Raw genomic sequence first — 25,970 nt, 5'->3', positions numbered from 1 at the left:
GGCTTTCTTCAACATTAAGCTGGGGCGTTTGGGTAGCCTAGTAGTTAAAGCGTTCGCTCGTCACGCTGAATACCCGGGATCGATTCCCGACATGGACACAATGTGTGAAGACCTTTTCGGTATCCGCCGCCGTGATATTGCTGGAATATTGCTAAAGCGGCGTAAAAACATACTCACTCACTCACTCTCTCGTTGCTAAACCCAGCCTGAGAGCGGTGAAGTAGCCTAGTTTTGTTTTGTTTCGTTTGTTTGTTGTTTAACGTCGCACTCAGCAATATTCCAACTACATGACGGCGGTCTGTAAATAATCGAGTCTGAAACAAACAATCCAGTGATTGACATAGTGAGCATCGATCCACTCATATGGGATACGATGCCATGCATCAACCAAGTCAGCGAGCCTGATCACCCGATCCCGTTAGTCGCCTCTTACGTCAATGAAATTACAGCACAAGAGTGGGTGTGTCATTTTGAATCAATGTATTAAGGTATCGGTGAAAAACTTGAAAATGATCAATTATATATTTCAACTGTTGACTTTGTTGCCTCCGAATCTGATAAACTTATTAACAACTCAGTTGATGAATCATCTTACATCGACTCAGAAATAACTCGCTTTCAAGATTATTTCACTTAAATAGCGACGTGCATGCACGTGTGTGTGTGTGTGTGTGTGGCTGCTTGTACTAATCCGGACTGATGCCCACTGAGCTACAATGCCGTCGTTTTAACATGAATCTTTTAACGTCTTTTGGTATGATGCTGTCGGGTATCGAACCCAGGAGGGGCGCTCTACCCTTTGACCACGAAGGCGGTCTAATATTAAGAACAAGTAACTAAACAAAACATACTGTACATTTTATTAGAACTATTGTGCATTTTGGTATATTGATATCATGAATTGTCGCTCTGCAACTGTAAGCCATATCTCACTGTGACCTCTATAATGGGCAGGTGGCCTCTTTCCAGAATAAAGTCTTGATGAATGTTAGCGTATGGGGCTTAAAGGAGGAGATCACGCCCAATCATCTTCATCCACCACCTTGTGTTCTGCCTTGAACTTCTCAGCTTCTTTAATTGCTTTTTTCTCCTGCTGTTTGATCGTTGGATCTTCTGGCGGAGGAGGAGGTAAGACGGCTTTCATCTCCCTTTGAATCCTCTCTATCCTCCTCTGCACCTTTGTGTCGAACTCCAGCTGTTTCTGGGCAACAATCAAACCAATCGACACCGTGGCGTCCTGTGCCTGTCTGTTCAACTGGGACATCTTTCGGGTGACGGCGCGAGTGTCGTTCTCTCCACCCAATGCAAGCAGCTCTCCAAGACTAGCCACTTGATCCATCAGATGCTTCTCGGACACTTCAACATACATCTCTGCCAAGTTGTTCACCATGTACGATAGCTTGTTGGCTTCAGATGCTTGGACATAGATCATGTCCCTCATCATGTCCGACATCGTGTACTCAAGACGAAACTCTGCCCCTCGCTCGGCGCCCTGGACGAAATTCTTCACATTTTCATCCATGGAGCATTTGATGATGTTTGAAATTGTTGTGAAAAATCTCACCAACTTTCCCCACTGTGTTCGAACCTGTCCAAGAGCTTTGATACCTCTCTGCAACAGTTGTTTTATTTCATCAAAGTTGACCTTGTCAAGGTTAATGTGTGCAAGCTCTTCAATGACTGACGTCACATGGGCATTGGTTTCCTGTAATGATTTGCTTTTGCTCTTGAAGTCCTCTCTGATTGATTCAAGAGAAGAGGCAGTTTGTTCAACTTGGAATCTACACTGTTCACTATATTTTGCTGAAGCTGAACTGGAACTATCCTGCTCTTTAGTGGACATCATGGGTGTTGGTGTTTGCAGCGACTGTCCAAATGCATGTGCACAGAATGTCTCCAGTGCTTTCATTCTTCCTTCCAGCCTTCCAGCTATAAGCTTCGCATCTTTTTCTTGTGATTGTACCTTGGCAAGCTGCTTACCAGCAGTCTTCATTTTCCTGATGAGTTGATACCCGTCATCTACAATGTCGTTCACTTTCTGCTTACAGACTCCCGAGTAGGACTTCAAAGCCTGAACAATATCCTGAAATGTTGCCTCGACCATCATGAGATGATCCACTTCCGTTCCCTGCATAATCTGATCGAAATCTGTAACGAGAGTCTTCACACAATGCGATAGTTGTGGGAGTTCCATCATCAGGAGAGCTTCCTTGTCTTCTTCTTTCTGCACCTGCTTGTCTTTGGAGGATTCTTTTTTCGCGGCCTTCTTTGTAATAGCATTGGAGACTGATTGGCAGACACCAAGTGTGCATTTAGCCAGCCCTTCCACGAAGTCCATACCGATCATGCTCCAACCAGATGGCATAGAGTTCATGGCTTTTTGGTACGATTTTTGGGCCTTTTTAAACTGGTCGCGTAATTCATTGTACTCCTCTTCTGCGAGCTGTTTTCTTTCTTCTAATGACTTCATTCTCAATGTCTTCACCTCATGATCCTTTTCAGCTTTGAGCAGTTTCTCAGAATAGTGACCTTCGGCAAATGTGCATGCTTTCTGTAGTTCTCCTATCAAATCCATGATAGTACAAAATCGTGTCTCCACTTCTTCAGCCCGTACAACGCATGTGTCAGTAATGCGCTTAATGTTAGCTAAGTAATCAGGAACTAGATTGCGCACTTCCTTTTCGGATCCATTGACAATGTACTGAAAAACAGAAATATACTCATAAGGGACCGATATACATTGAACATTGAACATGTCTGGGCGAGTCATGATTGTTTTGAGGACAGTTATTTTGATTGGGAGAGTTTAAGGAGTCTGTGAGAGAGCCACGGTGCCCAGGGCAGAGTGAGGGTATCTCGGGGACAATCGGTGTTCCAAAGAGAGAGTCTGGGTGTCTGGGAGCGTGGTGCGTGGTTGTGACGAGACTCCAAGAACAGGATATATATCTGTTTCACAACACATTTTTTCAACACAACTCGTTTAAGATTGTCTTTTGCTATGACGTTTAAAATGTTATCCGTCCTTAAATGATATTGTAACCAAATGTGAAGTGGATGGTTTATAATTTTCAAGAGTTTTTAACTAAATTATATTTACTATTTTGAAATGATAATTCCTTCTGAGAACTTGTTCATCATTTGGTCAGTAGTTACGTATTATAATTACTATAATTAGCAGTTGTTAAAATTGGCCAGATCTGCACGTCAAATGTACTGAAGTTTATTTTACTCTGGTATTTGTCTAAACTTGATACATCAAATTTACATAAACACAATTTGGCCCAAAGAGGTTCCCAGTATTTATAACCAGGTTTTGCCAATGCTTCCTCTGACGTCCGAACAGGGTAATTAATAATTGGGCTGTCATTACATTGGCAGATCCACTGTGGAGCCCGGCCACTGCTGACCCGGACCTCTCACTTGCGCCACCCTTTGGGTTCTTGGTTCTTCTTACTTAAATCTGGCGTTATAACTTGTCACAGTTATTTGTCAAACTACATTGTATACCTATTTTATACCGAGGGCTGGATCAGTTAGTTTATTGAGTATTTGTGTTGGTAGGTTCTTACTTACATTATGGTCTTTATTAAATAAAGTATATATAGTACTTCAGTATTTCGGTAATTATCTACTGGCAGACAGTTATTGGTTGTTGGTTGGTTGGTTGGTTTGTTGTTTTACGCCGCACTCAGCAATATTCCTGCTATATGACGGCGGTCTGTAAATAATCGAGTCTTGACCAGACATTACAGTGATTGATATCATGAGCATCGATCCACGCAATTGGGATCGATGACATGCATCAACCAAGTCAGCGAGCCTTACCACCCGATCTCGTTAGTCGCCTTCTACGACAAGCATAGTCGCCTTTTACGGCAAGCTTGGGTTGCTGAAGACCTATTCTACCCCGGATCTTCACAAGTCGACAGTTATTGGATGCATGTGGTCTAACATGTTTGCATTTTTTATCTCACTTGTTGCGAGTGGCTCAGTGGTGACTGTGAAGCCCCTAAATAACAGCTGGGGTTGTAAACCTCGAGGGCATGCACCAGCTAGTCCCCAGGGGTCCGTTATCTGCACCGTGACACTGGTTGTTGTAAGTAAGGGGGTCTTAAAGGGAGCGTCACTGTCTTGGAGAAAGTCAGAGTGTCAAGGAGGGAACGTCATGGTGTCCGTTCATGGTGTTTGGTCGAGACTCAGGGTGTCTGAATGAGATTCATGTTGTCCGGGAGAACCTCAGGGTGCGTAGGAGAAAATCGGGTGTTCAAAAGGTTCACGGTTCTTGGGAGACTGAGACCTATACCAACATTAAATCACTCCTTAATCTGTATTAAAAAATAATTACCTTGACAGCGTTCTTGACGTGTTGAGGAATCTGCAGTGTCAGCAGCCGAATTTGATCCATGTTTTTGTTGGCCAGGTTGAAAGCATTCCATCCCTCATCAGCAACTTGAAGGATGCTGGTCCGCAGAGACTCCGGGTACTCGGTGTGTTTGAAGCGATCCCTTGTCATGTGTTCCGACACAAGAGACACGTCCTTGTCCAGCGTGACGAGGACCAGTTGCCCCAGGAGACACACCGAGAGAGGGGCGGGACACAGCATCTCCTGCCAGTTCATGTGAGGCCCAAGGACCAACATCATGTCCTCCTGAAATCAACAACAGGTTGAATGTAAACCTAAGCGTTTTCTACATGATTTGGTGGTGCCCTGTGGGGATTCTGGGGGTAGAATTTGTCCCCAGGAACCTACGCTGGTCGCAGTAAGCGACTCAATGAATCAGGTGGTCAGGCAGTCACAGTTAAGTAAGTGTTTGACTTTTCAAACAACAAACACACTTCTACATTTGTTTTCATTTCATTCCACCGATATGTATTTTTCAAGTACCACTACCACCCCAATATCAGTACCTCCCAATTCCATCACCACTACCTCTCAATACCTCTACCTCAAGTTCCAGCACAACTACCACCTCCTCAATACCCGTCCTCTCAATACCAATACCTCCCTGTCTGGAACCTCTCCAATTCCAATTCCCGTCCCTAGCGTAATAGAAGGCACAATGATAATCTTTGCCTTCAGTCGCGTTAGGCTTAGAGATGTCTTAAACAGACTTAAATGACGGTAACACAGATTAGCGGGCGCTTGATCTGTACTTGTTTGGAACCCATGGGGAATCCCTATTAGAAAAGTTCCCCAGCAGTCTATGGACCAAAGTGTGCGGGTGGTCAAGCTCGATGACTTGGGTGATTGCATGTCATCGTACCCCGACAGCGTGGATCATTATTCACAGGCCGCCTTCATGTACCTGTAATATTGCGACGAACAACAACAAACATTAACCCTCTATCTTTTTCTTTTGAAATACTTACCTTAACATCTTTCGGGCTCATCAGGCCTTTCTCTGCCTTGGCAATCGTCTTCTTGCTGACATCCGCCATGCTGTTTCGCTTAAGCCTCTATTAGTCCGTATGGTCTATCAGAATTAAGAAAATATCGTGTGCAAAAAAGAAAAGCGTGTGCAATGACTTCGTCAAAACTTTATGAGTTCGAATTTTTTATCCCGGCCTTGACTACATACAGTCGATTTCCGGTGTATGCATAGTTGTAACATGTGTTTAGTTTTAGTTAGCTATGAACCTACACCGTGCATTAAACTTCTGCCTGGCATTGAAGTACCATTGCCTGATATTAAAGTACCATTGCCTGGCATTGAAGTACCATTGCATGATATTGAAGTACCATTGCCTGGCATTGAAGTACCATTGCATAACATTAAAGTACCATTGCCTGATATCAAAGTACCATTGCCTGACATTGAAGTACCATTGCATGACATTAAAGTACCATTGCCTGATATTGAAGTACCATTGCATGACATTGAAGTACCATTGCCTGGCATTGAAGTACCATTTCCGGACACTGAAGAAGCATTACCTGGCATTGGATTACTATTGCCTGGCATTGAAGTATCATTGCCTGACATTGAAGTATCATTGCCTGACATTGAAGTATTATTGCCTGGCATTGGAGTACTATTGCCTGACATTGAAGTACCATTGCCTGACATTGAAGTACCATTGCCTGATATTGCCTGACATTGAAGTACCATTGCCTGGCATTGAAGTATTATTGCCTGGCATTAAATTATCATTGCCTGGCATTGAGGCAATGACTCGGGCAGATAGCCACAAGACTGAAGCACATGTTGCACGAGAAATATTGCCATTTGTCGATGTAAGCTGAGTATGAGTGCCCATTGGTTTGAGGACATGCTGGATTACCTATCGCTGAAACCGGACCGTAGTTTCATTAGTTGGATAAAATACTACAGAGCACGTCGGACGAATGTGTTCGCGGGTGGTGGGGGAACCTGACAAAAAATGATCTGCAGGTTTCCTATATAATTTGGGAGACACTACTTATTTTTATGACACTAAACATGGCATCGACAAATTGAATTATGTACGAGTGCCTGATGTCATTTTTACATGACATAATCCGTACATTTAGCGAAAGCTAGAAATCATGACTTGCTCATTTTCCTTAACCATTACACCAAGAAGAATATTATTTCTTATAAAAATATATAGTTGTTCAACATATACTGGAAAATATAATGTGGCTTCAGATTGAATAGACAATTGTTCCCTATCTAATATAAAATTATATATCAAATTCTTCGGCTCGAAGAAAAACACACACTAATACAGAGATCCCTAAATCCATCTCCCCAACCCCTTAAACGTTACTACACGATTAAACAAAATACTTCAATTTTTACAAGAAACATTTGCCTGTTAATGTTTCTGTTTTGCTTGAGCAGCTAAGTTCAAACTGTGCCTCTGAGTCCGTGTTCGCGTTTTTGTTTCAAGAGTATACCTGTTTTCATGTTATTTATTTGTAGAGAGAAATCGGAATTTTCTCGTATGTATGAAATAGAGACTTCTATGTAGTATTTAAAGATTAGTCCGTTTTCTATACAGATCAGCAACATGATCGTAACCCGACGGTGTGGCTCATGCTATCAACCACTGATTTGCGTGTGCCATACTCGATTACTCGTATTTACTGGCCGCTAAGTTGGCGCACTTTGCTGTCAAGAATTGCGTCCCTCAGGCTTGGCGTCCCAGAAACCTATGATTGTGGGTTCGAATCCATATTTCGCCCTGAAAATATGTTTCTGGGTTTGTCAGCACCTAATACGTGCTCGTGGGTTTCACCAAAGTGGTAAACGTCTAAAACCTGCATCAGTTCGAGCTATCTTACCACACCAAGCTGACATTTCGGTATACAATTGCAAAACTTCATCATTGAACTCCTGGCGGCTTAGACCGCCTCCGTGGTTTAATGGTAAAGCGTCCGCCTGGAGAGCGGAAGGTCCGGGGTTCGATCCTCAGCCGCGTCCCACCAAAAGACGTTAAAATATGGTACTTGTTGTACAGATCAGGTGCCTGCTGATTCATGTTAAACTGCGGCATGGTATCTCAGTGAGCTAGCACTGTAAATCGGCATCAGTCCGGACTAGCCACACAAACACACACACGTACATGCGCGTCGCTATATAAGTGCAATAATGTTGGACGCGACGTTAAACCCCATATCACCTCACCTCACCTCACCACACCTGGCGGCTTAAACAATATTTATTCATATGACGTGACTCGGCTTGTGCGCTTGTAGAAGCCACTTTAATATCGATCAGATGGTTAACATGCAAGATTCCCACCGTGAGTACACGATAATAATCATTTGCCATCTACTCACATGACTGGTCTAGATGAGGCTAGATAGTTCAGTTACCATACATATGGCGTGTAGGTACACAAGATATCTGCAAAACCATTCATGAGGTAATAAAGATACAAAAATTGATAATAATTGAATAATACAACAATGCACCACATGCTACTTCGACGACAAAGCATTAATCACATAATAAACAAAATCAACACGAATCTTCAAAAAGGTAAATCTTGACATGTGTGACACAGCGATAGTTAATTCCAATTGCTGCCTCTGTCTCATCTGGAGAATGTACTTCTAATACCAACCATTAATTAGGTAGCGGTGGTGTCGTAGACATTCACGACCAACGTTATATGTAGGCATTTACAAAATCTATATGAAAAAAGACCAGGAATCGAGCTTGACCTATTTCCATGTGAATATTTGTAAAATTAGAACAATCCAATACATAACATGTTCTTCAAGTCCAGCATGCGTACTGTCACATTGCGAAAGTCATTTTTTTACAGGTATAGTTCAAATATGGAATTGCGTTCCTCCAATTAATCTCACATGGAAACGAAAAGCCTCCCTGTCTGTTGACGTGTGGTCTTGGAAGCACGTGTTCTTCATTCACCAATCATCATCGTCATCATCGCAAACGGCCATAAATTCAGGACGAGAAAGCACCTTCTTCCAGAGATCTGGTTGCGTAATGAGCTCCTCAAAACTGTCAAACAAACTCTTAAGAGGTATCCCGATCTCTGCTATTTCATGCATGATGGCCGTGGCATCTCTCAATACCTCTGCTCGTCCCGACACTTTACCCAGACGAGTCATCACCTTCCTCAACGCGGTTAGGGTTCTATTTTGTGTGTTAATATCCTTCCTGTATGCATAAATATCATCTTCAATCTCCTCCATTTCATCTTCCAGTCTGGTCCGTGTCTTCTTATGTCTTTTGATAATGGCTCGAGTATTCTCATGTTGTTCTGTCATCTCACGTAGAGCGTCTTCAGCACTGGTTAAATCTGACTCGGCGGAGCCAAGGCAACCTTCTGCATTATCAACACGTGGTTTGAGTATCGCATGATCATAGATCGAGACCGAAGTTCCTACTACAGGTATCCACCACGTGTATTTTACGACCGTCTGAACTTTATTTCTGGTCTCACTGACCTCATCGTACTCAGACTGTGCCTTTTTGACACGTTCCTCAGAATCGTCCACTTCTTCTTGAGCGCCCTCAGCCTCCTTCTTCTGTTTCTTGAGTCTTATTGACAAAGACTCCAGTGAATCTTCCAAGCCTGTCAGAGATTTAATAATTGCTTTGTTTCTCCTCTGCATACTTGATAGTTCTGCTTCCTGTTCCCGACACTTTCTGGTTTGACGATAGATATGGTTGTCTAACTTATCCTCAGCCATTGAAAAAGCCACATGAGCCATTTCTACATGTTTTTTGAAATTGTAATGTCCATCCTGCAGTGCAGTCATTAGATTGTCAATGGACTGGAGACCAGACTGGAACGTGGACACGACCGAACTGGGCAAACGTCGTTCACCTCTTCCAAATGATACCATCGCCATCTTCTGAAAATGTGGAGGAGCTGAATGAAGTTGTGTTCTACGATTGGTTGTTTCATAACTCGAACACATGCTAGACTTTGGAGTTCCATGTGAGTTTCAGGTTACGATCCGTCCACTGTACACAGGACAGTATTATAATCAGTATTAGTTGGTTAATATGTGAAAGAGTGAGTGAATACGATTTTACGCTGCTTTTAGCAAAATTCCAACAATGGACACCAGAAATTGGTGTAGAGAATCGATTGTACCGACGTAGGAAATCGATTGTACCGACGTAGGAAATCGATTGTACCGACGTAGAGAATCGATTGTACCGACGTAGGGAATCGATTGTACCGACGTAGGGAATCGATTGTACCGACGTTGGGAATCGATTGTACCGACGTAGGGAATCGATTGTACCGACGTAGGAAATCGATTGTACCGACGTAGAGAATCGATTGTACCGACGTACGGAATCGATTGTACCGACGTAGGGAATCGATTGTACCGACGTTGGGAATCGATTGTACCGACGTAGGAAATCGATTGTACCGACGTAGGGAATCGATTGTACCGACGTAGGGAATCGATTGTACCGACGTAGGAAATCGATTGTACCGACGTAGGGAATCGATTGTACCGACGTAGGGAATCGATTGTACCGACGTTGGGAATCGATTGTACCGACGTTGGGAATCGATTGTACCGACGTTGGGAATCGATTGTACCGACGTAGGAAATCGATTGTACCGACGTAGGAAATCGATTGTACCGACGTAGGGAATCGATTGTACCGACGTTGGGAATCGATTGTACCGACGTAGAGAATCGATTGTACCGACGTAGAGAATCGATTGTACCGACGTAGAGAATCGATTGTACCGACATAGGGAATCGATTGTACCGACGTTGGGAATCGATTGTACCGACGTTGGGAATCGATTGTACCGACGTAGGAAATCGATTGTACCGACGTAGGGAATCGAGCCCGGGCCTCCGGCGTGACAGACGAGTGGTCTAATCATTTTTGTCAAGTTGTTTTCGAGAATATGTCCAGATAAGTTTTTTGTTTGAAATCCCATCCCATCCCTCCCCCTCAGAATATCAAATGGTCGGCCCATATATTGCAGTGTCAAACAGGATCTCGGATTCATGCGGAGGTGTCGTAACATTACCGATACACTGAAGCCTTCATACAGTATACACCATAGTATTAGCGATTATCGTCTGTATCTTAGTTGAACAGTGCTTCGTTTCGGAAGTGACGTCAACATCTCGATCGATATCTCAGCACATGATTACTTTCGCTGATGAGTGTAATCTGATTGGACGGTTATAATTAACCTCACGTCATTTGATTCAGGCTTGAAACGAAGTTGTGGTGAATGTATACAGGGTAATGCTATTGACATAAAGTCCTGTGACTATCGATGTTTCTGCGAGGGACGCAAAGAACGGGCTTTACATTTATCCATGCGGAGAATCGAACATTAGTTTTCGGCATGATGAGCAAACACGTTAACCACTAGGCTACCCTCATCACCTATTTCAATGGACGTAGCAGTGGTTTCTTCTTTACGTTTTTTGGTTTGTTGTTTAACGCCGTACTCAGCAATATTCCAGCTATATGACGGCGGCCTGTAACTAATCGAGCCTGGACCAGACAACCCAGCTATTGACATCATGAGCATCGATCCACGCAATTGGGATACGATTGCATACTTTAACCTATGTTTTTATAGTGATTGAGTTCGGCTGACACATCAATCACCTACAAAAAAACACACCCAAAAACAGGAACATAAATTTCTTTCTTGCCTAAAGCGAATTGCGGAGCCTTACACATCTAAGCACCCTGAGCCCTTTTATGCTAATTCATGGCAGCTCTACTGGTATGTATTGTTGTTAAACCTTTATCTCGTTTATATAAATCCATATTATTGACTTCCGTACTTGATCTATGAGTATCGACACTAGATCAGGTCAAATTCTAATTAATGTTTGTCAACGTTATCTTCCAGGACGACAACTAGACCATATATTTTAAATCAGGTTCTGTGACCTAAACCTTGTTATCATTGACTGACATTACTGGTTTTCGTAGCTGACTCGTCTCTCTACGAAGATTTCAAACAGCGTAATACAACTCTGCTCAAAGTTGCGTGATAAGGGTTCCAACAATGAAGGCATCAGTAACGTTTTGTGGACATGTGGAGGACATTTCCAGATTTGACGCATCAGTGACCAAAGGGATGTCCAATTCCCTATTTTGACAATTTTCATGTGTGCTTTCAGGTGAACAATTGCCTTGCCTTTGCACGCTTTTGTGACGGGTGCCACCGGTGGGGCACGGCACGCTTACCTTTATGCGAAAACCTGGTAACATCTCCATGTGATAGTGATTCATAAAGCACATGCGTATGATACTGTCGGTACCGTACAATGGACTGTGCTTTTACCAGAGATGTCTCATGATTATGGCGAGACCGCCTCTGTGGTCTAGAGGTAGAGCGTTCGCCCGGAGAGCGGAAGGTCGGGGTTCGATCCCCGGCCGCGTCGTACCAAAAGACGTTAAAAGATGGTACTTGTTGTTACCCTGTCTGGCGCTCGGCATTAAGGGGCTAAAACAAGGACTGGTCAACTCGGAGTCAGTATACTGTGTCTGAGTGGGGTATTCATGTTAAACTGCGACACGGTATCTCAGTGGGCTAGCACTATAAATCGGCATCAGTCCGGACTAGTACAAGCAGCCACACAAACACACACACGTACATGCACGTCGCTATATAAGTGCAATAATCTTGGACGCGACGTTAAACCCCATTTCACCTCACCACCTCCTGGTTATGGCAATAGTTTTGTCCCTTGGATTTTCATCAGGGGTGAACTGTTTCTTATATCTGCATCGAAGCCGAAAATTAACTTCGGGGCAGACGTGCGACCCATCATTGTAAAAAGCGCTTCTCTATGCAAACACATGGATACTGCAATGACTTAAAACCTGGCGTCTATAGTCCTTGCCACCTGACACAGAATCACGAAATATCGATTTTATTAATAAGTTGTTGCAGTTGGTTTGTTATTTAACGTTGCACTCAGCAATATTTGACGGAGGACTAAATAATCGAATCTGGAACAGACAATCCAGTGATTGATGTCATGAACATCGATCCACGCAAGTGTGATCGATGACATGCATCAACCAAGTCGGCGAGCCTGACCACCCGATCCCGTTCGTCGCCTCTTACGACAAGCGTAGTCGCCTTTTACGGCAAGCATGGGTTGCTGAAGACCTATTCTATCCCGGATCTTCACGAGTCTGCTGATAATGAACCGACGCTGCTAAAATAGGTGCTCACAGTCAAGTAGCTGCCGACCCTTACCCGGATTTTAAGTACGTGATCTAATCTCGGTTTCTTAGGACAATGTCTTAAGCGCTTTCGACAGTATTCAATTACATCATGGCGGGTCACCAGCTTGGTGTGTCACCCTAATTGATACATGTCTCAAACATGTACCATTCTGATGAGTGAGACAGTGAGTTTGGTTTTACGCTGCTTTTAGCAATATTCCAGCAATATCACGGCTGGGGACACCAGAAATGGGCTTCACACATTGTACCCATGTCGGGATTCGAACCCGGGTCTTTGGCGTGACGAGCGAACGCTTTAACCACTAGGCTACCCTACCGCCCCACCATTCTGATGAACCCCGCGACCACGGGTAAGTACGGACAATCCAGAAACATCATTAAAATTTAAGTGCACAATTAAGATCCATTTATTGTCTTTGGTGGTTATTTATACAGAAATAAAGATTTTTTTCTGTATCCGCCCATGCATTGCACATCTCTTGTACACAAGCAACACATTAGGGAACATTTTCTCAAAGTCCCCCAAAGAATAACAGGCCACCATGCTATTCCAGTCAGTAAACAAGACCTTTCCCCACATGAAAATTCAATTTCAAGATGCAACAATAACAAGTCTAAGGGTTTTTCAAATAAAAGTGCAGCAGTAACTGGCAACGAATAACACAACCACTTTCCGCAAAGACCTGAATGAGTGAGTTTGGTTTTATGTTAGCAAAATTCGAGCAAGTTCATTGCGGGGGCCGCGTACAGAATGTACCCTCGTGGGAATCGAACCCAGGTCTTCAGCGTGGAGAGCGAAAGCTTAAACCTCTTGGCTAACCAACCCCATTGTGCAATGACCTGAAGATGACTTTGACCTTTGTTAGGTTTGTTTGTTTGTTGTTTAACACCGTAATATTCCAGCTATGTGACGGCGGTCTGTATATAATCGGGTCTGGATCAGACAATCCAGTGATTGACATCATGAACATCGATCCACGCAGTTGGGATCGATGATATGCATCAACCACGTCAGCGAGCCTCACCACCCGATCCTGTTTGTCACCTCTAACGACACAAGATTTGATGATTAAGAATGTGTTCACATACACGAATATATCAAATGTCACGCCTGTTGCAGAAACTATGTCTCAGGAACTGACAAATAATATGGTCATTGACCTTCACCTTTGACTTATCTTGACCAAAGATTTTCAAAGCAGGACCCCATCTTAGATAAATTTAAATAATTGAAGCTTTCTGAAATTTAAAGAAAGACAAATTCTCCTGACCTTGACCTATCACATTTACATGGCATGTGACAAAAGAACTCCCCATACTGCCTAAGTCCATTGCAGGATAACCTCATTTTACTTTGCGACGTTGCCAATGGGAAGTATGAAACAATCATCTCTAAGGTGACCTTGTCTTTTATAAGTGGCATCAAAGGCGCATAGTTTTAACAGTTTTAAATTAGTAATGTTACATGTTTGTGGAACACAAAAACAAACAAACACAAGATGAGTTGGGATAGATCGGCGGGATAAATAGCCTCAGTATACTACAATTACTTTTTCATTTATTCCGAAATAACAGAAAAAAATTAATAATGACAATACTGAATGGTGTGAGTTCACTTCAAAATGAGCTCCTTCCATGACAGACTTTGTGAAGACATATAAGTCGTGATACCCTGGGCAAGAAGTGACAAACAGTAAACAGAGTTATTTCCCTTCTCAAATATCCTCACGTTCAAAAAGCACGGAATAGTTTTATGAATTGGAATTGTTTTCCATAGCAGGATGCTTAATATCCACCGGGGCGACGGGAATCTTGGCCTGGCTGGAGAAACACGTAAACAATTATAGACGACCTATTTTTCCGTGTTCCAAGGCACAATCACACTATCTACATATATTTACTGTCAAGCATTTTCAAATAAAACCAGCTCAACAGTTACAAGTTTCAACAAACACTTTAATAACTGGAGTATCTTTCAACGTGATATTGAGACAACAGCCTTGGCAAATTGTCAACTGAAGGTATCATTTCTGTTTTCATTTACCAGTCTCCATCGTCATCATCGCAAACGGCCAAAAATTCAGGACGAGAAAGCACCTTCTTCCAGATTTCTGGTTGCGTAATGAACTCCTCAAAGCTGTCAAACAAACTCTTAAGAGGTATCCCGATCTCTGCTATATCATGCATGGTGGCTGTGGCATCATTTAGTACCTCTGCTCGTCCCGACACTTTACCCAGACGAGTCATCACCTTCCTCAACGCTGTTAAGGTTCGATTTTGCTCGTTAATGTCCTTCCTGTATGTAGAAATATTCTTCTGAGTCTCCTCCATTTCGTCTTCCATTTTGGTCTTTTCCATTTCACGGCTCTTGATATCGCCTTGAGTATTTTCACGAACTTTTTCCATCTCACGTAGAGCGTCTTCAGCGCTGGATAAATCCGATTTTGTGGAGTCAAGGCAATGTTCTGCATTATCAACACATTCTTTCAGTGCCGTTTCAGACACTGCCAAGAGCGATACTCCGACAAAAGGTATCCATATCGTCGCCCATCCTGCTACCCGAACCCCGTTTCTAGTTGCGATGGCGTCTTCGTAGTCAGATTGTGCCTTTTGGACACGTTTCTCAGAATCTTTCAAATCTGCTTCAGCACTAGCAACCTTCTTTCTTTGTCCCTCGAGTATTTTGGACAAAGACTCCAGAGAATCGTCTAAGCCTGCCAGAGATTTTAAGAATTCTTGGTGTCTCCTCTGCATGTTTGATAGTTCCGCTTCCTCTTCCCGACACTTTTTGGTTTGACGACGGATATGGTTTTCTAACTCACTTTCAGCCTTTGAGAAAGCCGTACTAGCATTTGCTATATTTCGTGTGACATTGTAATAAAACTGCAGTGGAACAATTAGTTTGTCAATGAACTGGATACCAGTCTTGAACTGGGTCACCTGTAATCCAGCCATTAGTTGGTCAATGAACTGGAGACCCATCTGGAACTGGGACAAGACCAAACTGGGCACTTGTCGCTCACATCCTCCAAAAGATACCATCGCCATCTTCTGAAAAGGGTGTTGCCTTCCTGTGGTGTGAAACAAGAGCTCGGGTTATACCCACTGTTGTAGCAAGTAACACTGAAATCTTCAAACTGTACAAACCATAGTTTTAGCGGCCATCATCTGTATCTGAGATGAACAGCGAGTGACCCGCCGGCAATGGTTCGTTTCGGTAGTGTCGTCATCATCTCCATCTCTCTTATCGCTATCTACGCACATCACAACTCTCGCCCACGGGGCGGTCGGGTAGCCTAGTTGTTAAAGCGTTCGCTCGTCACGCCGAAGACCCGGGTTCGATTCCCGACATGGGTACAATGGGTGAAGCCCATTTCTGGTGTCCCCCGCCGTGATATTGCTGGAATATTGCTAAAAGCGGCGTAAAACCATACTCACTCACTCACTCACTCACTCACTCACTCACTCTCGCACACGAGTGTAATTTCATTGGACCCACCATTAGCGTTGCAACATTTTGCATCAGGCTTAAAACGAAACTGTGGTAATGAATGAGTCCAGGCTACTTTGTCACAATACTATTGAGATAAAATAATGTGAATAATTGCGGTTGCTGCGAGGGGCACAAAGAATGGGTTTACATGTAACCATGCGGGAAATCGAACATTAGTCTTCGGCATGACAATGTAACATACATGTACGTTAACCACTTGGCTGCACCAACCCTTTCAATGAATGAAGTACTAGTTTCTTCTTCGCCACAGTTACGGTAGTAATATCCAATTGATCGAATTATTACCTTTAACATATGTTTATACATGTACAGTGAGTGAGTCTGGCTAACCCTCCAATCACCTAGAAACATAATAATGGTGAATCTGGGATTCGAACCCAAGAACATAGATTTCTGGCACGCCCAAAGGACGCAACACAGATATAACATAGACAAATTCTAATCAATGTTTGTCAAAGTTACCCTCCAGATTTGATTACTAGGCCATCATTTTAAATCGGGTCATGTGACTTTAAACCTAATTATCATTGGCCGATATTACTGGTTTTCATTGCTGACATGTCTTTCTACGAAGATTCAAACGACTAATGCTCAAAACTTGTTTGGTCAAGGTAACAGCAATCAAAACCTTAGAAAAGCTTTCAAAATATTTTGCAGGTGACTTTTTGCCTTTATGTGTGCGGAAACGCTCACCTTCTCGCGAACACCTGATATCATTATAATAATCGAGTATTAGACAGGCAAACCAGTTGTTGATAGCATGAGTGAGCAACGCCCCAAAAATGACGAGCTACAATGACACAATCAGTGAGAACGCACATTTGGTACTTTCAACCTATACTACACATTGCACATCTCACGAACACAAGCAGCAGATAAGGAAACTAGAGGCAGCTACTCCCTTGCCATTTTCTCCAAACACTTAGAAGTATAACAGACCACCATGCTATTCCAGTCAGTAAATATGACCGACATCAACATATTTTTCCAAGATGCAAAAATACCAAGACTAAGGATTTTTAAAAAAAAAGTGCAGCAGTAACAGGCAACGAATAATACAACTGTCCACAATGACCTGAAGATGGCTTTGACCTTTCGTAGACATGCAACAACATTTGATGTGGTAGAATATCTTTCAGATACTTGCATGTATGTATCAAATGCAATGCTTGTTGAAGTACTATTCCTCAGGGACTGACAAATGATATGGTCATGTTTTACAAACGTTGACCGTTACCTTTGACTTATCTTGCCCCCCCCCCCCCCCCCCCCCAAAAAAAAGGGGGAAAAAAAGGGAAAGACAATAATGTCACTGGACCTTGACATTTAACGTATGGTATGTGTCGTAAAAATTCCTCAAGCATATACTTCATAAGTCCATTGCAGGATATATCCTCATTTCACAATGCAATGTTGTCAAAAGAAAGTATGAAACAACTCAGGTGACCTTGACCTTTGTCAATCAGCAACATAGACGGATGATATATTTTTTTCAGTGTTTTTAGTAATATATCATACACAAGCCTAAGAATATAAATAAGACGAAATATAGAGAACCTCACCAGAGTCTCGTTTAGTATCAAATATATCAACACGAGTTGAGAAAAGTGGAAGAACTCCGAGGCTTGCCAAGACATTAATTAAGTCACCTAGAACAATAAGCATAGATTGCTTGGGACCTATTCTAATCTGGAATTTCCAAGGAGATTGACATCTGGATAAATCAAGAAGACGATTATATCCAGTCAAATTATGTTAAGCTTTGTTTATCAATATTTAAGCTTTAATGACAGTGACCTTGGGACAAATAAAATTGGCACGACCTTAGAAGTGGGCGAGTGTGGTGTAAGGCTGCTTTGCACAGTATTCACCCCCAGGTAATAGAAGTCTTAGGTGCTTACCATTCTGATGAAACCTACGAGCACGGGGGTGGAACTGACAAACCAGAAACATGACCAGGGCGAATCTGGGATTCGAACAACGAATTTAAGAAACTATAATATATTTCATCACAACCGTTTGGAATGGTGTAGTCCAAAAGAACATTATCTCAGCTTTAAGTCGGGTCTGGGACAGGCAGACCACTTGTTGATGACAGCGACCCGTACAAGACGAGGTACGATGACACGCAATCAGTGAGAACCCCCATTGTGTCCCCCCGATCCTCATTTTCGTCCGTCCAACAGGCTCTGGGTACGTTGGACCTACTCTACACATGCGCATATCTTTAACACAAGCAGCAAATAAGGGAACTGTCCCCAGGCAGGGTCTATCACGTCATTTTCTCGAAGCCCCCAAATGTATATCATACAACTGTACTACCATTGCATTCCAGTCAGTAAACATCACTTCTCAACCTTGAACTACATAAAAATATCGTTTCAAGATGCAAATATACCAAGTCGAAGGATATAGCTGGAATATGCTAAAAGCGGAGTAACATCATGCTCGCTCACTCGCTGTATGGCAGACTTTGTAAAAACATTCAATTGTGTTCAATTCATAAATGCTGAACAGTGAACATGGTTCTACAGTCGAGTCAATCGGTGTGACACCATCATACCCATTCTTTCCATTATATCATTTCCTTCTTTTCCCCCGCACAGTTAAATTATCTTGGATTCGATTTGTTTAACTTCGCCCTCTCGTTTATGGGGCTATCACAAGCGGAGGCCTATGATAAGAGAGCAAGCAGCCTGTGGCAGATAAACCAGCCTGTATGAAAAAGTAAATGTTTAACGAAATAGGATATATTCAGATCCACCCATTGTGATAAACTTGGGGTTTACGCTATAATACGTTTGTTCTGTACATTTCAAAGTATGTTGAAAAGAGAAAAAAATGAGCTTGTTCCTCAATCTCAGCGGCTACAAAACATGCTAAAACACTTCTGGTTGCAAACCTAGGTAATCTCTCAATTCTCTCAAACTAACAGTTGCTCTAGCACACAATTACACCCATCAGACTCGTTTTGGTTCCCACGAAACAAACTCGGCTTCTCCACACTGTATCTGTGGTTGATAGCAAAATCCAGAGAATGTGACAGGCCAAGCAAGACTCAGATAACACACCTCCAGCAGCACGAGTCAGTGTTAACACCAAGGCGGGTGATAGTGTTTACAGTTACAGCGTCAATTTTGCCTCATGTTGGCTGTTATCAGGAAGTAACGTCGTCCAAAATGGAAACAACCCAGTTAATTGTAATCAAATTATTCAATTAAAATATGATCCATATGCATATATTTATTTTATTACTTGGATGCGAAGTTGTCTGAAAACTATTCACTCATCACGACTGTGAAATAGTTTTTTTATCCTCCGCCACGATGGTGGGTGATGTGAAATGGGGTTTAACGTCGCGTCCACAAGATTATTGCATGGGGACACATTTTCTCAAAAACTATTTAAGTTAGAGAAATGAAATTTCACACAGTGATGTAATATAACGCGTAACGATCTCAAAAGAGTTCGAGCATTGGTGCCATAGTTTTGTTTATTTGAGAAGGGGCATTTTGTGTGTACTAATTTAACATTTTTCAAAAAAACATTCTTTGATAGTTAACATTAACTGCCATGTTATGCACTTTAGTCTACTTTATGAACAAATAATGTGCCCCATGGCGGGGGGATAGTGCTGACGCTGTTTCTTGTTTTTTTAATAGAGCCCGTTGCCAGGCTAGCGAGCATATATTCCACATGTGAAATCGGCAAAGGAGAAAAGAAGCAGAGAAAACGCATTTTTATTTGAATAGAACAACCGCTATTATTATTATTATTATTATTATTATTTCACTGGCTAGCTGTTAGTAAACATACCAGTACTCTCCCTCGTTATCACTTAATGCCTACCAGACAAACACTTTCCTGCATTAACAATAATTTGTGTTTCTCACATATCCGCTTTCTAATTGTTAGTAGGTGTATGTAATGATTGAGGGTATGTCATATGGGTCAGCCTGTCGTAGGGGATATGAGGAATTGGCCTACTATACAAGAGAAAACTATTTGTAAGTAGTATTGAGACATTTCTTGTGACACTTGTGAAACTTAATAAGTTTGTAACTATCTATAGTACCATATATAAATAAGACATGAATGTCGTGCTACTCACAGGATGTAGGAGACATAATAAACTCCAGTTTTAAATAATGTGCAGTTGGTGACGTAAATGTTATCATGACTGCATTTAAATTTGGTACATGTTATTTTGTATTTTTATACATGACAATAAATCTAAATTTCATATAACTTAATATTTTTTTCCATTGTTCGGTTATTATTGTTGGGATCATTATATCACTGCATAAAAGTATCGGCTGATAAACTTTTTTCCATCCCAAGTTAGCACTAACACTTATCTCTCTCCACTCAACTCTAGTTACAGACAACCTTATTCGAGCTGCGTTTTACAGATACCAGACTCGATTATTTACAGACCGCCGTCATAAAGCCATCTTCCCGAGGCAAGTTAGTTAACTGACTATAAAGTCCAGTTTCCACCCTTGCCGAACTAGGCTGGTATTATGGAGTTACATTTTGGCTGGACTAACGAGTCTATGCAGAGTCCAATCAAAATCGCGCACCGAAATCGAATTCCGGTTCGTAAAGTGTCATGCAGATTTCGGTCGACTGCAGGATTTGCAAAGCATGTGCACCGCTAACTCGTTGTCAACAGATATTTTCTAAATCTTTTCATGTTTTTAATCAAGGTGCTCACGTGATTTGATGCACTTCGTGATGTAAGACTCGTTTTATCACAATATAGATCTTGATTATCGATCAGATCGTCTTGACTGGGCGCCACCGTTTTGATTGAAGCAAATGCAAGTGAGACGAGAGGTTGAATCTGATTGGTCAATAGGAGAGGCATGGAAGGGAGATAACTCGTAATAGCCACTGGTGGCGCTACGATTGAGCCCAGGAATTCCAGCCTAGTTCGGCAAGGGTGGAAACTGGACTTTTAAAGTCAGTTAGCTCTCTTGCCTCAGGAAGATGTCATAAAGCAGGAACATTGCTAAGTGCGGAGTTAAAGAACAAACAAAAAAATACAGCAAAAGTTCCCCGCCAGTTAATGGCATATGCGTGATATGTTGAGGAAGGAAAGAATAGCATTGCAATGGAAGGAGTGAGTGAGTCAGTATTCCAGTTATATCGCGGCGTGTCAGATTAATGTGGGAGGAAAGCCCGAAGTGATGCAGGTCTCAGACGTTTACCACTTCGGTGAAACCCACGAGCACGGGTATGGTGCTGACAAACCTAGAAACATAATCGGGGCGAACCGGGATTCGAACCCACAATCATAGGTTTCTGGCGTGACCAAGGGACGCAACTCTGCACAGCGAATCGTAGCGCCTTATACGACTGGGCCATCCAAGCTCCAACAAATGGAAGCAGAGGATTAATGGAAAGTACTAATTGGTTGTTATTAACAAACTTTGTTGAACTTTAAAATATGTATTATTTTATCTCAAATTCAAGATAAGAGGGCAAATTAATATGCATTTATATAGTGAGGCGGTCGGGATAGGAAAATAGGTTCGATATATCGGTACATTCGAGATAACAGGGTTCGACAGTAGTCTGATATACCGTTGTGTAGGGTTTCATTTGGTTAGCTTTGTTTGTGGTGTGATTACATCCGCTGTAGGTTTGAAGAATGTTTAGAAGGATTTACTGTGTTCAACCAAACATTGTGAATATGTCACGCCGCCATGTTTTTAGGTGACAAATACACCTTCAGTTCGCCCTGGTTTCAAAGGCATTTTAAGCAACTGGTATCGGTGTTCGACTAAATTCATCTTTGAAATGTTATTTGCTCTCATATCAAACCCGTTGTTTGAAGTGTGTTATTTACACGTTATAGTAGCCTGGTATTTAATCTTGTTTAACAATCACCTGAAGCAATAACAGCGTGAAGAGAGAGCAGTGTGAAGGAAGAGCCATAGCCTTGACCTGCATTCATTCCTGGCTGCCTGCCCGAATAACATACTTTGTCCCGCGGCCGGAAAATACTCTGTCCGGACCCCCCCCCCCCCCCCCTGCTAGGAGAGGTCCCCAATAGGGCTGGGACGAGTACCCACCCACCCCTATTACCCGACCCACTGTAGGTCTCTAGAGATAGGTACAAAATGTTCAATTGGGAATAAATCTTTTAACCATAGCACTGCCAAAACGTAGATACATGCATTAAACAATCTGGTCATGCATACACTGAAGTTGACTCAAGTTATTTCAACGATATGAAAAGTCAGAAGGAACGGGTGCATAGTCAGAAAGAAATGCGAACATTTGTGACTTGTAGTGTAACCATAGAGTTATTTTATAGAGTCATTAAATAATATATCACGTGACTAACCACCGGTACGGGTAGTCCTGTGGGTACCCCGATCCTACTCAGTACCCACCCGACCCGGGTACTCGAGTTACCCCGTCCCAGCCCTAGTCCCCAAGAGACTGCTCGGCCACAGGGAGGGAGATGGATACTCCTAGCTGTGACTTACTGTGTCCACTATTTATTATGTCAAACATGACACATATTGTCCAATTTTAACTAAGATTAACACATAACGTACTGAGTAATCTCTCTCTTTTCACCCTTTTTCAATATCAACATATATATGCCTTACATAAACATGATCATTCTAAATATAATACCAGATTTCAGCATGTCTTCAACTGAGAGATCAACCACGTGGAAGAGAAAACACAACTAAGTCTTTCATTTTCAATTTTTGTGAACTGAACACATGATGATCATCACATCCTTTTGTAAATGCGAGGTTATAAGCTGCGTTAATTTTTAATTTGATGAAACTAAAATAATTGTCATAGTTTTCCTGATTGTCATTCAAAGCTATTTGTATCTGACAAAGTCAATAGTGTATATGTACATGGCAAATATAATAATAAATAATTCATTTATTAAATAAACCCTCATCAACAACTTATTCTTTAATATGGCCGTAGTATATTGTATGTCAGGACAGTAAGTAACTTCTATAATTGTTTTCTGTTCTTAATTAGCAGATGTATTTGAAATAGACCAGCAAAATATAGGCAGTTAAACTACTCAAAGGTCAAACTATTGATCATATGAATGATATGATAGTAGCCTCTTGCTCAGATTGTTCATAAGATTGTTTGATTCGAAAGGGCATTACAACTAAACACAACGATTCATATCTGTACTATCTATCTTATATATTATAATTATGTAATGATATTTAGAGCGTCTGTGAGTGAGTGAGTATGGTTTTACGCTTTTAGCAATATTCCAGCAATATCACGGCGGGGGACACCAGGAATGGGCTTCACACATTGTACCCATGTCGGAAATCGAACCCGGGTCTTCGGCGTGACGAGCGAACGCTTTAACCACTGGGCTACCCGACCGCCCCTAGAGCGTCTGTAATGAAAGAATGGTATGTCTCATAGAAACTACACTGTACCCGATTCACGACCATCTCATAGATCTTATGTGGGTACTTACCTGTTTTAGTTGACACATTTGCTGATATTATTAGTTGAACTCATTGAATGTGAGATTGTCATCCGGAAGTAAAGAAAAGAGTCGTCTGCTACAGTTTGCGACAGACGCCTAAGGCATTTAATCAGCTAACTGTCAAGAGGCAGGGACTCCTCGCTCTTTTCAGTAAGGAGGGGAGAGGGAGGAAGGAATTTTTTATATAAATCTTCACTGAAGGAATTTTTTCCGGGTTATTTAAAAAATATTTCGAGTACAAAGTTAACTGTGCCAATAACTTTGATTTGTGTGAAACTGCTAGCAAATGCGCGTATTATGTCCGTTTAAAAAGTTTCAGTAGATTTCTGTTATAACGCGACGACGGGAAATCAAAACAGTGGAAATAGATCCCTTCGATCCGTATCGCCATCGTCTACACAGCACGTGCCACGTGATCACGCACACCGCTTCAGTTATACAAATTTATTTTTCTATTTTCTCTGGTATCGCACTCAATTTTTATATTCATTAAAATTTATAAGAAATGCTTTTATCAATTTGTCGTCTGCAAACTGCAGGACACCAACATCCCCCAAAGTCTATTTACACATGCTCTTCTAGCCCTGCACCATGACCGTGGAATATATTTATTTTATGAAAAACAAATAAATCTAGAAATTCATACAAAAGTAAGTCTAGCCAGATCAAGCTAGCTCTATTCCACTATTCTGAAATCAGCATGGGGAATTTTTTATATTTTTAGAGTCAAGAAGGATATTGTGTAAAATAAGATTTCAGAGACTAAATGTAAGTCTAATGCTCCTCCTCAACACCATGTACTAGGGATTTCGCGATATATATAGGGTTATGCATTTTTGGAAAATTATATCAAATAGGTTTTATAATTGTAATTTGGGGAAGAAATGACAGTGGCATCTATGACAGAACTGAATGTGCATCATCGTGTTGTTGGATGTTTGTTAACGCGTGAATTAGTCACGTGAAACCGCCTGCGTGTCTCTTTTGAAATTGTATTTGAGAATGGTGACTATATCGTTTGTTTCTTAATTATTTCTTAATCTTTTTTTGTGTAATTATTTCTCTTTTCTAATAAAACGAGCAAAGGTAAAACGAGATGCCATCACATGTGCGCTTTAACGGGGAGTTGGGGATAATTGGTCCTCGGCGATAACTGATCGCTTGCCAGTACAGATTATATCACTCTCGCTATATTTTACGCATTCGATGTTTTCGAGAATCAAAATGGCGCACTTCTTCAAGTCACAAAAATACTAAACAAATACTTCCCTGGGAAAAATGAAACATCAGACCTATCGTGAACAAAGAAAGCAGTCTCTCAGTACAACTTACTAGATACATATTATTTTAGCATTCGTAAAGGAAGCTTACCTTTATTATATAAATCCTATCAACCGGCCCACCCGCACAGTTGCAATACAGGGACAAAGTGCGCGGTGGAGCTCGAGCAAACAGCGACTTCCAGCACTCGATTGTGAGTGGCTTGTATTTCCGGGACAAGTAGGGGGGCTGGCCACAGACTCTTGATACGTGGTAGATGGTAGACGCCACACCGACGCGATTAAAACAGCTATCACTGACACAACAATATATGACAGATACACGTATTTCCAATTTTGACATGTGTGCTATTGTACCGTACACATTCTCTTATACACGCCATGTACAAGTTTCTCCTCGCAGTTGTTTATGTACAAGTCTCTAAGGCAATGATTATTGGTTTATATCATATCACCCAGCATCTTCCCGAGGCAAGAGAGTTAACTGATTTTAAAAGCCAGGTTTCCACCCTTTCCGAACTAGGCTGGAATTCCGGGGTTCGATCGTAGCGCCACCAGGGGCTGTTACGAGTTATGGCCCTTCTAAGCCTCGCCTATGGACCAATCAGATTCCACCTCTAGTATAACTTGCATTTGCTTCAAACAAAATGGCGGCGCCCAGTCAAGACAATCTGAACGACAATCAAGATGTATATTGTGACAAAACGGTTCTTACCTCGCGAAATGCATCAACTCAGTTGAGCACCTTGATTAAATACATGAAAAGACTTGGAAAATATCTGTTGACAACGAGTTGGCGGTGCATATGCTTTGCAAATCCTGCAATCGACCGAACTCTGCATGACAGTTTACGAACCGGATTTCGATTTCGCTGCGCGATTTTGATTGGACTGTGCATAGACTCGTTAGTCCAGCCAAAATGTAACTCCATAATACCAGCCTAGTTCGGCAAGGGTGGAAACTGGACTTTTATAGTCGGTTAACTCCCTTGCCTCGGGAAGATGATC

The 25,970-nt window shown here is 41.9% G+C and overlaps 1 protein-coding gene across 3 annotated transcripts; it reads right to left on the bottom strand.

Moving 5' to 3' along the window:
- Nucleotides 1-846: 846 nt before the first annotated feature.
- On the bottom strand, nucleotides 847-25,296 carry LOC124144794. 3 transcript variants are annotated; one of them, XM_046514355.2, is made up of 5 exons: nucleotides 25,055-25,296; nucleotides 7,766-9,316; nucleotides 5,371-5,474; nucleotides 4,346-4,648; nucleotides 847-2,701 (listed from the first exon to the last, which is right to left on the bottom strand). In XM_046514355.2, the coding sequence occupies exons 3-5, from the start codon at nucleotides 5,437-5,439 to the stop codon at nucleotides 1,016-1,018; spliced, it is 2,058 nt and encodes a 685-aa protein (XP_046370311.2). In that variant the 5' UTR covers nucleotides 5,440-5,474; nucleotides 7,766-9,316; nucleotides 25,055-25,296; the 3' UTR covers nucleotides 847-1,015. The 3 variants fall into 3 exon arrangements, with proteins under 3 accessions (XP_046370311.2, XP_046370312.2, XP_046370309.2); XM_046514356.2 differs by having other exon boundaries at nucleotides 7,766-7,832; XM_046514353.2 differs by lacking the exon at nucleotides 7,766-9,316 and having other exon boundaries at nucleotides 25,055-25,295.
- Nucleotides 25,297-25,970: the final 674 nt, after the last annotated feature.

Source organism: Haliotis rufescens, unplaced genomic scaffold (genome assembly GCF_023055435.1).
Source record: "Haliotis rufescens isolate VD_foot unplaced genomic scaffold, xgHalRufe1.0.p SCAF_8, whole genome shotgun sequence".
Taxonomy (NCBI): domain Eukaryota; kingdom Metazoa; phylum Mollusca; class Gastropoda; order Lepetellida; family Haliotidae; genus Haliotis; species Haliotis rufescens.
The sequence above is the reverse complement of the archived record's forward strand: the minus strand, read 5'-3'. Positions and strand labels throughout refer to the sequence as shown.